Source organism: Chlorocebus sabaeus, chromosome 16 (assembly GCF_047675955.1).
Source record: "Chlorocebus sabaeus isolate Y175 chromosome 16, mChlSab1.0.hap1, whole genome shotgun sequence".
Taxonomy (NCBI): domain Eukaryota; kingdom Metazoa; phylum Chordata; class Mammalia; order Primates; family Cercopithecidae; genus Chlorocebus; species Chlorocebus sabaeus.
The window spans coordinates 52,277,316-52,290,732 of NC_132919.1; the positions used below are offsets into that span (position 1 = coordinate 52,277,316).

A 13,417-nucleotide genomic window follows, 5' to 3' on the forward strand; every position below is an offset into this window, starting at 1 on the left:
TGCAGCCCTGACCCCAGCCTCCAGTCCCAGAGCTCCACGGGCACCTCGGGTCCTCACAGCAGCCGCTGCTCATGACAAGCTGTCCTCTCAGTCACCAAACCGCCCTCCGTGCGCCCTGGGGTGTGTGCTGGCTCAGTTGCAGCCTCATATTGACCACAAAGTCCCACTTCAGCATCTTCACGCATCTGAACTCTCTGTCTCTCTCTTCTCAGTTCTCTGCCCTGATTCTCACTGGGGCGTGGATTTCAGCAAGAAGACAAGATGGAAAAGGAGGGTCTCGGGTGGGTGATGCCGCTCTGTGTCTAGGTCTGGGGGCAGGGGCACAAGAAGAAAACTCCCCAGGCCTGTGGGATTTTAACCTGCTTGGGGACTCAGCACCAAAAAGGGACATGCAGATGGTGTCTGGGTTCATAGTGCTAACTTCTGAGGCCAGAAGAAGAGCTGGGGGTCTTAGGGGCAGAGCTCTCGGCGGGGACCTAGCTGAAGATTAAGGGACACAGCCTCTCTCTTGTCACCTCCAAGGCTAAAGAAGATGGCAGATTTAGCTTCCAACCACAAGATTGTCCATCCTGACCAGGAAGTGACATGTCACGGAGGGTGGAGCAGCCCCTGTGGTAGGAAATGGCCCAGCTTGGCTCTGCCTTCTGCTGTGTGAGTAACACACTGAAGCCAGAAGCTGTGGGCTGTGGGGAAGTGGCTGCATTTCCTTCCAAGGGACCCTGAACTTTGCCAGACTTCGGGGTTGAGAGGAGCCACTAGCACCATCCCAGAGCTGTCAGCACCGGCCTCAGCCCAGGCGGCTCTCTCCCTGAGCTTCCTGCACCCTGACCCTCTCCAGCCTCAGACCTGAGACGGGGCTGGACAAGGAAGCAGAGAGCAGAAGAAAAGCAGAAGCAAAGCTCAGATCTGCTGGGAGGAGGCTCCATTTTGTCCCCTCCTGGGGTCTTGCACAGTGGGGCAGGTGACATCCGTGTTACAGGAATGACTGCCAGGGCCTGGGCCTTGTGGCGGCCTTCAGCTCTGCTCCTCCTGCTTGTCCCAGGTGAGTGGGCTGGCCCTGGACTCGGGGAGCTCTGTCCTGGGTGGGAGAGGGCAGGGCAGGGTGCAGGCAGTGGAGTAGCGGTCACAGAGGGGAGCAGGGGCAGGGAGAGGGAAGGAGGGCAGAGGAACACCCAGGAGCGATCAGCGGCCACCTCACTAGGGGACAGCGGGCTGCAGGGCACAGCGCGGGGGAGGCCTGTTCCTCTGTGCCTGAGACAGGAAGCCCTGGTGGGAGGTGATGCTGTGACTGTCATTGCCAAAGTTATCAAATCACAAATTTTATCTGGAACGATCACACACATAGTCACACTCACACACATAGCCACACACACACAGCCACACACACACACAGCCACACTCACATGCACACACAGGCCTGCACACATCCAGTGTTTCCCTAGCCTGGCTTTCCAGTCTCCATGGAAACTTCCCACGCCCTTCCCACCTCTGCACAGAGGGAGCCTCTGACCCTCAGTCCCTGCTCCTGGGTGGACAAAGCCTGCCTGCCTGCCATTGGCTTCTCCACACTCCCAGGGTCCATGACGGCCTGACACCGGGGCACCCCGGACCAGGACCCTCTGGTAAGGAGATGGGACTCCCTGGCTTGTGTTTTTCAGGCTGTTTTCCTCTGAGAGGCCCCAGCACCGTGGACAGCCCCGTGGGGGGATCCCTGAGCGTGCAGTGTTGCTATGAGGAGAAACACAAGACTCTCAACAAATACTGGTGCAGACCACCACGGGTTCTCCGATGTGACAGGATTGTGGAGACCCAAGGGCCAGCAGGAGAAATGAACGGCCGAGTGTCCATCAGGGACAGTCCTGAAAACCTCAGCTTCACAGTGACCTTGGAGAACCTTACAGAGGAGGACGCAGGCACATACTGGTGTGGGGTGGATACACCGTTGCTCCAAGACCTTTATGATCCCTATGTCCAGGTTGAGGTGTCCGTGTTCCCAGGTGAGCCCCTCCTTCCGTCAGCACCTAAATAGGCTCAGGTTGGAATTGTTGGGGCAGGAATCAGGTCAGAGACGCGAAGCCGACTGTGTGTGTGTGTGTGTGTGTGTGTGTGTGTGTGTGTGTGTGTGTGTAAGAGAGAGAGAGGTGGGGGCCAGGGGAACACAGTCAGGGCGTCTCTCCTGGAGCAGCCGACATGTCTGCCCAGTATTGAAGAAGGGGAGGGTCCGGTGACAGGGGGGCTGAGAGAGCGTTGCCTGTGAAGGAGCCAGGAGCGCACCTGTGGCTCAGTCCCACGGAAGTGCAGCTGTGTGGGGGAAGGGTGGGGCTGCACAGAGAGGCTGGGGGGCCAGATGGGAAGCTGCTGCCCTCAGGGGGAGCCTTAGCATAAGACAGGTCAGATTTGCAGTGTAGACAGACTCCTCTGCCGCAGGGAGGCCTGCAGGAGACCTGGACCCTCATCAGCAGGATGGAAAATCAGGACCATTGGGAGTGGCACCTGCGTCCTGTTCAGAAATGCCCAATTGGCCCAGAAGGGTCATAGTCCAGGTTGAGGTGTCTGTGTTCCCAGGTGAGCCCCTCCTTTTCTTAGCACCAGGCCTGCCTGAGTCTAGGGCTGGTCATTCTGTCCCTGAGGAAAGAAGTGGAACCGGAGTGTGTGAGCCTGGGGGTCAGTGACTCAGGACACGGTGTGCCGCTGTGTGTGGATGAGTGAGAGCGTGTCTTTGTGTGTGGGCGTCTGCATAGGAGTGTGGTGTGGTTTGTGTGTGTGTGTGTGTGCACCTGCATGTGTGTGTTGGGAGGGTGGGCACCCACAAAAGCCCCCTGGCCCTGTGGCTGGAGACCTCCCCGCTGTGCGCCCTCCCTCACAGCCTCAGGCCTGAAACTTTCCTGGGTGGGGTCTGTGAGGCCAGCCCTGACTCTGGGGTCCTTGCTATCTCCCTGTATTGACAAGGGCCGGGTCCACACTGGAGGGCGCCCACTGTCCCGCCTGGGTCTGACTTGCTCTTCCCCATGCGGAATGGGACCCCCCGATCACTGGTTGCCTTCACTCAAGGCTGCCCCTGCCCTGGGGACTGCATGGACGCCGCCCTGTCTGGAGGGTCCTGAGGCCACAACCTCCCAACCCTGTTCTGGGAGCTCATGCAGCAGCCACTGGAGGACACAGGAAGGGGCCCCAGAGCCCTGGGTGGGGTTCCCATGCTCCTGGGAACCGCATCCTGCCCCGCAGGCTGACCTGTGTGTCCCCCTTACTCTCTGACACCTTTTACCACAGGAGGGAACCCAGGGAAACCCCAGAAATTGCCCCCTCAGGCAGAGGGACCTGCGGATGGAAATGAGCTCTGAGGCTGGCATGGACCTGAGGGCCCCTCCCCGTGCCGCAGACCATTCTTCCCTCAAAGCCCCGCTCCTGTCTCACGAGACACAAACCCAGTGGCCTCAGTGTGGTTGCTTTTCCATCGTTTTCTTCTGACAATGTCCCAGGTTCCTCTGAGCGTCTTCTTGTTCTCCATTTCCCGGGGGGGGACGTGTCCCTCCTGTACCCTTTGTGCCTTCCCATCTAGGAGTGAGGAACTAAGAGCTACCTGAGGGTACCGGGGGCAGGAGGAAAGGGCCCTTATCCAGCTGTCTTCACCGCAGGCCACCGCCCAGGCTCCACCGGGTGCCCCCTCTCCAGATCTTTCTTCCTGGGCATTCCCTTCCCCTAAGAGGATGGTCCAATGGCCTTGTGGGGCCGCGGCGTGGCTGCCATTTGGGGCTGAGTGGACTCGGGTCCCATCGTTCAGGGAGGACCCTGCTGACTTCCTGTCCTCACTTCCAGCCTCTCTCCCACCACTGCTGTGCCATAGTCACTCTGGGTCACCCTTCGCAGAATAAACATCACCCCATTCCCCCAGGTCACCCTGTCCTTTCCTGGCTGGGGAGGAACCTGGAGCCCTGTGCCTTTGCCACAGACTCTTCCTTCCCGCTGGTGAGCAGGGCAGCTCTCACATCTGAAATGGCGTCCTGGCTCTGCAGCACCTAGGGATGGGACAAGGAGAGGCCCAGGACCCTGGTCAGGCCTGGGTGTGGCCGTGGGGCATGTTGGACACAGGGCGTCTGTCCAGCACATCATTGGTGACCTTGTCTGTGAAAATCGGAGTGAGAACAGGTGAGAGTAAGTGGGAGACCCATGTGATGTCATCAAGGCTGACCCGTGTTTCACCCACAGCCTCCAGGCCCCAGAGCTCCATGGGCACCTCAGGTCCTCCCACGAAGCTGCCAGTGCACACCTGGCCCAGCGTGACCAGAAAGGACAGCCCTGAACCCAGCCCACACCCTGGGTAAGGTGCCTGTGCACAGGACTGGGCCTCGTGGGCAGCCTCTCCACTGCGTGTGATGTTTAGGGGACTTGGGTCTCCCTTCGCCCAGTCCCTTCTTTGTTCACACCTCCCACACCTAATGTGAAGGTTCTCTGAAGTGTCGGGCTCTTCTTTTGGGATTGAGTCACAGCAGGGAACCACACAGCCACTGTCCTGCCCTCGTGGAAGTTGAGTTCTACTGCGTGAATTCACGCATTGACCAAGTCAGCACAGAGGCTGATGTACAAATACAGCAAAGGGTGATGAATGCTGGGATGAGATGTTTGTCTCTTGGGTTTGGGGAGAGCGTGTGTAGGTGTTGGAGTTGCTATTTCACGGACAATGGTCAGAAGAGGGTTTGAGGATTTGAGGACGTAAGCATGGAGACCTGAAGGGTTGGGGGCTGGGCACTCTGGGGTCTGGAGGAAGAGGGGTCCGGGCAGAGGGAGGAGCGAGGCAAATGTCCTTCGAGGAGCCTTGGGACCTGGCCAGGCTAGGGCAGGGGACAGATGCTCTGGGGTCCGGTGGTCCCGGTCCCCTCCTCTGCCTCCCTCGCAGCCCTGGCCAGAGTTTCATCCTGTTTGACAAGCCCAGTCCTCTGAGGAGCTGAGAGCTGAGCTGTCCATTCATTCATTCCTTCAGCAAGCACTGAAGTTGTAGGGCAGATTATTGGAGACTCAGGATAGGCACCAGGTACTCACTGTGAATGAAACAAATGGTCCCTGCCCTCCTGGAAACGCTGTGTACAGGAGAGTTGACACCAAACAAATAACCCTTTGTGAATTCCGGGACCCCAGCTGGGTAATCCTCCATGGGGAACACAGAGGTAGACAGCTGTGTCCTGGACACAGACCCTCCCTGGATCCCTGGTGTGACCTCACATCCTCTCACGGTCCTGCCCTTCCTGTGTCACAGTCCTCAGGTCAAGGGCAAATCTGAGGCTGAGGGTTAGGGGCTGTGATGCTGAGATGGGATGGACTGTCCAGTGGGGGTGCTTATGTGGTTGGCTGTGGTCACAGGATTGGGACACAAGGGTCAGGGGATGGTGGAGGACACCTGGGCCTCCCCTGGGGAGGTGACTCACTGCCCATCACCGTCTCTCCACAGCTCCCTGTTCAGCAACGTCCGCTTCCTGCTCCTGGTCCTCCTGGAGCTGCCCCTGCTCCTGAGCATGCTGGGTGCCATCCTCTGGGTGAACAGACCTCAGAGAAGCTCTAGAAGCAGGCAGAGTTGGCCCGTGGGCGAGAACCAGTAGCATTTGCTGTCCATCAAGGCCCTGCGCTGCGACAGAGCCCCACTGCCGGACTGGAATGACCTCCTGACCGCTCCCTCCCGGGCTGCTCTCCCCACATCTCCCGGAATCCTCTGTGAGCCCCCTTCAGCCTTTTCCCTGTGCCCGATCCTCATGTGTCACACGTGAACCTGATGGACACGGACACCCTGAGCTGTGACTCCACGTCTCATGTGCACGCCCTGGACAGCTAAGCCTCAAGCTGTCAGCAACACATCCGAGTGCCCGTATGCCCTCCCTGCACCCTTCCTTTTCCTCTGGGAGCCTGGCATTGCTTCCTCCACCGTTTTTACAGGGAGAGGCAGGTCCAGGACTCCCCTGCACCTTTGCCACCATAATCGCCCACACTCCCTGGGTCCAGGAGTGCAGAATATGCGGCTGCTTCCAATTACTGAGTGTGTCGATTCCATGATGCTTTCAAACTTTAAGAAATGACAATGTGTAGGTTTGGGATGTATCAGGCCTACTAAGTCAGACCTGAGTGAGAAATCCATTGTTCCCTGATCTCCACAGGCCTTTGCTGAGAATAGTGGACCAAGCCCCATGTTAGGCCTCTCAGAATGGGGAGTCCCTGCAGAAAAGGATCCAGGATTTCCCCCAAAGCCTGACTATTCCCTCCTTCAGGTAGACGCATCCTGGCCAGTGTCTCTAGGTCCCTCTGGGAGAGCTGGTAGAAGATTCTCCATGTGAACTGTGGTAGCATAGCCAGGCCTACCCTTTCTCCTTCTTCAAGGGGACCTGACCTCTCCTTCATTCCAGGGCTGTGGGTTTTAACTGGTGCAAATTTGGAAATGGACTGAGGGCTGTGACTCCTTGATGTGGTAGTTAACTGAGTCTTTTGCTCAGTAGTGTAGACCATGTCTGCCTGTACAGATGAAAGAAGATGTTATCATTTGCTCATCATTTCTGTTCCAGGGTCGCCATGATGACCTGGCCAACACCTGTGAGGCAGATGGTTCCCATGAGTCCTCCTGGTCAACGAGGGCCTCGCCGGAGGTTCTTACCTTTTTTCCATTCAGCAGATACTTATGGGAGCTTCTGGTGTATCAGACCATGATACACCAGTCAAGGAACTCTGTTTACATTGAGCCCATATTCCAGGTGGGGGATAGAAATGATAAACACACGCAAAAATACACGAATAAGTTCCAGAGGTAAATGTAAAACACAGAGGTGAGAAGAGCCACGGAGTAAAATAAGAGAAGTGGGGTGACTGCTTTGCAGGAGTGGAGGGGTCCGTTATGAAGCCCCTCTAATAGGCGATGAGCAAGCAGGGATCAGGAGAAAGGAGGGGATGAGCGCCAGGATCCCTGGAGGAGGAGCCCTGAGGCAGAGAGAGCAGCAGGTACACGTGTCCTGCCAGGGGACATCTTAGACTTGGATCTGGAAAACACAAGAAGCAGATCCCTCTCTGGATCCAATGGCTCCAGGGCCTGCAGATAGCATTCTCTGTCTCCTCCCCAGCCTGAGTCGGATATGGCACACCAGCATCAGACAATTAAGTTTTCTGAAGGCAGGTAAGACTCGAGAGAGTCATGCATGCATTCATTCAACAGGCAATTTGTTGACTTGCCTTTGGCAGACCCTAGGATGATAGCAAGTGACAGCTGTGACCAAGACAAGACACTGCCCTGGTTCTCCATGAGCTACCAGTCCAGATGAAACCCACGATGAACACAAGAGGGAAGTGTGAAATGGGTCATGAGGACCCCTAAAAAGGGAGCCACCATAACCCAGGAAGGTCAAGGAACACACAGGCAAACCTGTTAGCTGGAGCCAGGCAGAGTGGGAAGTTGAGGGTCTGGACAAAGGCCCGAGTGGGGAGGGCGGCAGCACCGAGGTGAACCTGGAGCCAGGAGGTGGGAGCCACTTGCCGGGCACTGGGAGCTGCCAGGACCTGTGTGCCGAGGCCAGGTCAGGTGGGTGCCATCCTGTGATAGCAGGAGCCATTGGGAGTTGAGCAGTCCCTCCCCAGGGCCACGTGTGTGTGTCAGGGATCATGCTGCTGATTCTGGGGAGAATGGAATGAGCAGAAGGGGAGACCAGGTCAGGTCCTCATGGCGGGGCTAACTACTGCCAAGCTGGGCTAAAGCCAGACCTGAACACTGGGCAGGTGGGAGGGCCTGGGATTGCACTGGGCTGGCAACAGTCCCATGATGTGAGTTTGGGGTCATCAGCACCAATGACCCCAGTGCATGCTGTGTCCCTGAGAGTGTAAATGGAGGGACGACAGGGCAGGACGAGGGTACAGTCACCCCTTCATGGTGCCGGCTCCACCCAGATTCCCCTGTCACTCTCCACTCGGCTTCACGGCTGTGTGCACATACTGGTGCTATTGACTCTGATAGGAAGAAAGGAACAGAAATCTGCAGGAGGGTTGGGAGAGTCAAGGAATATGCTTAAGGCATAAGAATGTGGAGAAGGGGTGATGCCCTTCAGGACAAACAGGAGGCAAACCCTGCACCTGACTAGCCTCCTTGCCCTTTCCAGGGTAAAGACACCCTGAGCCCATCATGTCAGGAGAACCAGCCATGCTAAGTGGGGACAGACCTGGGTCCCCGCCTCCTGGGAAGGCCTGTCCGCCATGTCTGCTCCCTGGGGAGGCACGTGACCATCACAGTGGACCCAGGACAGACACTAGTAGCCGCTGCTCAACAACCACGAATTTTACAGACTGATGTTTGCAGCCACAGGGAAGGTGCCAGTGTATCTGTGAAGAGGACAAGACAGGGCTCCTGCCTTTGCGGGAAATGCCATCTGGAGAGGAGCAGGCATTCAACAGATATCCGGGTTACTGATTTCTGCACCTCTGAAGGGTGTGCTCCTGCACACGAAGGGCTTTGGTAGAGATTCTTGTGGATTCAGGTCCTACCAGGTCCCTGAGTGTCCCCTCAGATTGCTGCCATGGCTCTGCCCTGCCTCAGCCCACAGCCCCGAGTCTCAAGGCAATTCTTAGGGTGATAATTAAAGGGCATTGGTCTTATGTGTCTGGCTGCTATGTCCAGGTTAGTTCTTGATTTTTGTGGCCACAGTACTTTGGCACTGGGGATAGGGGCAAGGTGGAGGGCACCAGGGCCTCCCCTGCAGAGGTGACTCACTGCCTGTCACTGTGTCCCCACAAGTCCCTGCTCAGCAGCCTCCACATCCTGCTCCTGACCCTCCTGGAGCTGCCCCTGCTCCTAAACATGCTGGGGGCTGTCCTGTGGGTGGACAGGGCTCAGAGGAGCTCGGTAGGGAGGCAAAGTCAGCTGGATTGTGAGAAACAGTGACTCTGATGCCCATCAATACCCTGCCAAGCAACATACTCCCACTTACGTATGGGAATGGCCTTCTGACCAACAAATCCATGTTTCTATCAGAAGATTTGGAAGCTTTTTTCTCGTGATGTATCAGACACACAAAAGAATACATGCACTTTCAACCAAGAATACTCTTTAACCCGTGTGTGCCCCCCATCCAGTTTAAGTCATAGAACATCATTCATACTCATGAAGCCCCAAACCGCTTTCTGATCTTATGCAATTTCTTTTCTATCCTCCTCTCAGAAAACCACATCCTACATTTTATTTTATTATTATTTTTTATAAAGATGGGTCTTACTATGTTAGCCAGGCTGGATTTGAGCTCCTGGGCTCCAGCAATGGTCCCGTCTCAGCCTCTGGGGAGCTGGGACTACAGGCATGCACCGCAGCACCCGGCTCACATTCCGATTTTTATGTTCATCATCATCTTGTTTTAAGGGATTTGCCTTATATATGCATGTGGATTTCCAAAGAGTATATTATTTAGCTTTGTTTATTTTTGAACTTTCTGTGAATAGTATTAGGCATTTTTATTTCTAAGCAATCGGATTTTATCATTCAACCTTTTTTTTTTTTTTTTTTTTTTTTTTGACGGAGTCTCCCTCTTTCACCCAGGTTGGAGTGCAGCGGTTAGATCTCGGCTCACTGCAACCGCTGCCTCCCAGGTTCAAGCGATTCTCCTGCCTCTGCCTCCTGAGTAGCTGAGACTACAGGCATGTGCCACCATATCTGGCTCATTTTTTGTATTTTTAGTAGAGATGGGTTTCACCGTCTCCGGACCTCATGATCCACCCGCCTCGGCCTCCCAAAGTGCTGGGATTACAGCGTGAGCCACAGTGCCTGGACCATTCAACACTTTATTTTTGAGATTCATCCATGTTGATGTGTTGATGCATTGATGTGTCACTTCTTTGTACTGGTCTACATTCTGTTGTACGAACATACCATAACTCACACATCCTCTTGCTTGAACGGGTGTTTAGCTTGTTTCTTTTCTTTCTCTTTTTTATGCTCTTCTTGTTTTCCTCCTTCTCTTTCTCCATCCTTTCTCTCTCATCTTTTCCTTCCTCTTCCTCCTCCTCTTCTCCCTCCTCTTTCTCCTCCTCCTACTCTTTTCTGCCTCCTCTTCCTGCCTACTTCTCCTCCTCCTCCTTTTCTTCTTTCTTTTCCTCCTTTTCTTCTTTTTTCTTTTCCTCCTTTTCTTCTTTTTTCTTTTCCTCCTTTTATTCCTCCTCTTCCTCCTGCTCTTCCTCCTCTTCTTTTTTCTCTTCCTCCTCCTCCTTTTCTTCCTTCTCCTCTTCTTTTTTTGTTGCCGTTACTTATAATGTTATTGTGAACATATATCCTAATTTTATCTGTCCAAAAGTGTCTCCTAGAGTAGAGTTCTCAGCAAATAATTGCTAGGTTTTGCTGCATGTGTGTAATCAGCTCTACTAGGCAATTGCAAATTATTTTCCAAAGTAACTACACCAACTTTTGCTCCTCATCAGCAGTGCTCCTGCTTGAATCTTAGACTTTCTAAGTTTCTTCAAGTTAATGGATACGAAATGATATCTCATTGTTTTAATTTGAATTTCTCTGATTACTAATATTAAACTCATTCTCATGTGTTTTTTGGTTATTTTAATTTTCTCTTTTGAGAAAGGCCTCTTCTAATCTTCATCTACTTTCCGTTGTTTGTGTTTTTTTTTTTTTTTTTTTTTTTTTGAGACAGAGTCTCACTCTGTCACCCAGGCTGGAGTGCAGTGGCGTGATCTTGGCTCACTGCAACCTCTGCCTCCTGGGTTCATGCCATTCTCCTGCCTCAGCCTCCCAAGTAGCTGGGACTACAGGCGCCCACCACAGCCCGGCTAATTTTTTGTATTTTTAGTAGAGACGGGGTTTCACCATGTTAGCCGGGATGGTCTCGATCTCCTGATCTCATGATCCGATTGGTGGAAGCTCTTTGCAAGTCTTTTGTTAGTTACCGTGCTCCACATATCCTTTCCTGGTTTATTGGCTTTATGATATCTTTTGAGAAACAGGATTTTCAATTTAATGTACAAATTATTCATTTTCCTTAATGGTTTATACTTTCATCTTGTTTAACCAATTATGGATACTCCCAAATTAAAAAAAAATTCTCCTATATTTTCTTCTAAAAATTTTTAAATATTTCCTTTCACAGGTAAGTCCTTGACCCACTTCTAAATGATTTTGTTTCTAGGCTGAGATAATAATCCATTTTTCTGTCTTCCATTTGGATAAACATTATCCACATTTCTCCAGCAATCTGCAAAGAAACCCCTGGCATGTATTTATTTCTATATATGCTTGGACCTTTTTCTAACCACTCTATTATGTTGAATTTGCCTAATTGCCTATTTTGGAGCCCAGACAACACTGTTTTAATTACTATAGCTGTGTTAAAATGTCTTGTTATCTGGTAAGGCATGTCACTATACATTGTACTTTGATATCGGGAATGTCTTTGCAAATATTGGTCATTTCCTCTTCTGCAGAAATTTTAGAATTAACCAGTCAATGTTCTAAAAAAGAAAAAAAACCTCTGTTGAGACTTTAAATGTAAATGTATAAAATTTATCTTTATGATAATTTCTCTATGAACATGGCATGTAATTCTAATTATTTATGAGCTTTTAAAATGTCTTTTAATAATATTCTATTTTTTTTTCCACATCTGCAACAGATTTTTTAAAGGAATGGATTTTGAGAGAAAACAACACAGGCAGAAGCATGGAATAGAAAACAATTACAAATGTAGGCTATTCTGCTAATTGTTTTATAACCACAACAAACTAGTACAGAGAATGCCCTGTACAAAACACAACAAAGGTTCAAACATTGAGGTGTTCCCTTAGCGAGGCTGAAAATTTCAGTCTTTGGTATTTGGAATTTAGGCTGCAGTCCTATGAGGACTCATACAGGTATGAGGAGGTGGCTCATACCTGTAATTCTAGCACTTTGGGAGGCCAAGGTGGGTGGATCACCTGAAATCAGGAGTTCGAGACCAGCCTGGCCAACATGGTGAAACCCTCTCTCTACTAAAAATACAAAAATTAGCTACACATGGTAGCGGGCGCCTGTAATTCCAGCAACTTGGGAGGATGAGGCAGGAGAATCACTTGAACCTGGGAGGTGGAGGTTGCAGTGAGCTGAGATTGTACCACTGCACTCCGGCCTGGGTGACAAGAGCAAGACTCCATCTCAAAAAAAAAAAAAGAAAAAGTACATAATTGGGCAAGGCCTCTTTAAGGGAAGGCACGTGCTAGATTGAACTTTATATCTTGCTATTATTATGGCCTGTGCTAAAGAATTTACCCTTAGAAAAATGGTTCTGGTTAACTTCTGGACTTAAAAACCCCCTTACTAATTAAGTACCATCTTAATCGGAAACAGAATAAGTGACTTAAAGGAATGTAGGAACCGAATGGCCATATTCCTGCCGGTGGGACAATACTGAGACTAAAATTTGGCTATGGAAGACATCTTAACTCCTAAATGCTAAGGGCAGAACTTTCAGAAGAGGCCTAGAGCCTGATTCCTTTTCTTTCTTTTTTTTTTTTTTTTTGAGACAGAGTGTCACTCTTGTTGCCCAGGCTGGAGTGCAGTGGCATGATTTCGGCTCACTGCAAGCTCCACCTCCCGGGTTCAAGCGATTCTCCTGCCTCAGCCTCCTGAGTAGCTAGGACTACAGGCACCCGCCACCACGCCCGGCTAATTGTTTGTATTTTTAGTAGAGACGGACGGGGTTTCACTGTTTTAGCCAGGATGGTCTCGATCTCCTGACCTCATGATCTGCCCGCCTCGGCCTCCCAAAGTGCTGGGATTACAGGCGTGAGCCACTGTGCCCGGCCCAGCCTGATTTCTAATCATGCAAAAAGAAGCTGCGGTTTGCCATGAAAAAAAAAATATGCTTTATGTAGAGGATTTCTATTTCTACTAGGTGGCACTGTTGACTTAGAAATACTATGTGCTCAACAGAGACGTGGTAGGGAGAAAGGGGAGAACTCTGTTCCTAGAAGATTGCAACCGCATCTTCCTGATTTTGCCTAACAGGATTACTTTCCTAGGCTGTAAAAATCGCTACACATTTCACACAGAGAAAGTGAAAGAGACCGCAGATAGAGAAGGAAGGAGAGTTTTGTGACAAGATTGAGGATTCTTTGCCAACGCCCAGATTGGGCCACCAGAGGCTGGGTCCAGTCCAGAGGCGTTTGATTCATGCCAGGGTGTGCTCTGCCCAGAAATTCGTAGTTGCCTTAGAACTTTTCCCAGCCTTGCACAATGGCGAGGTCTTCCTGTGAAAAGAAGCTGATTTGAAACATGGCCAACATTCCCAATGACCCAGGGGTACTGGGGGGTTCTCCGTGTTCTCACCAGCAAGCCTCACATTCGAGTCTTTAGTATGGCAGCCAACACTAAGTGTATGTACCCGGCTGACGGATGCCCACTGACTTATTTTATTTTATTTTATTTTAAAATAGA

The 13,417-nt window shown here is 51.8% G+C and overlaps 1 protein-coding gene across 1 annotated transcript; it reads left to right on the forward strand.

The window, feature by feature from the left end:
• Window positions 1–610: 610 nt before the first annotated feature.
• CD300C (CD300c molecule) lies at window positions 611–12,157 on the forward strand. Its single transcript, XM_037995856.2, has 4 exons — window positions 611–1,042; window positions 1,659–1,997; window positions 4,207–4,318; window positions 5,444–12,157. Exons 1-4 carry the CDS (start codon window positions 982–984, stop codon window positions 5,589–5,591), a joined length of 660 nt encoding a protein of 219 aa, XP_037851784.1. The 5' UTR covers window positions 611–981; the 3' UTR covers window positions 5,592–12,157.
• Window positions 12,158–13,417: the final 1,260 nt, after the last annotated feature.

Excerpts from the sequence above, each read along its gene's own strand:
- CD300C (XM_037995856.2), top strand. The coding sequence starts at position 982 with ATGACTGCCAGGGCCTGGGCCTTGTGGCGGCCTTCAGCTCTGCTCCTC. Across the intron at positions 1,043-1,658 it reads GCTCCTCCTGCTTGTCCCAG|GCTGTTTTCCTCTGAGAGGC; the intron begins GTGAGTGGGCTG and ends TGTGTTTTTCAG. Across the intron at positions 1,998-4,206 it reads TGAGGTGTCCGTGTTCCCAG|CCTCCAGGCCCCAGAGCTCC; the intron begins GTGAGCCCCTCC and ends TTTCACCCACAG.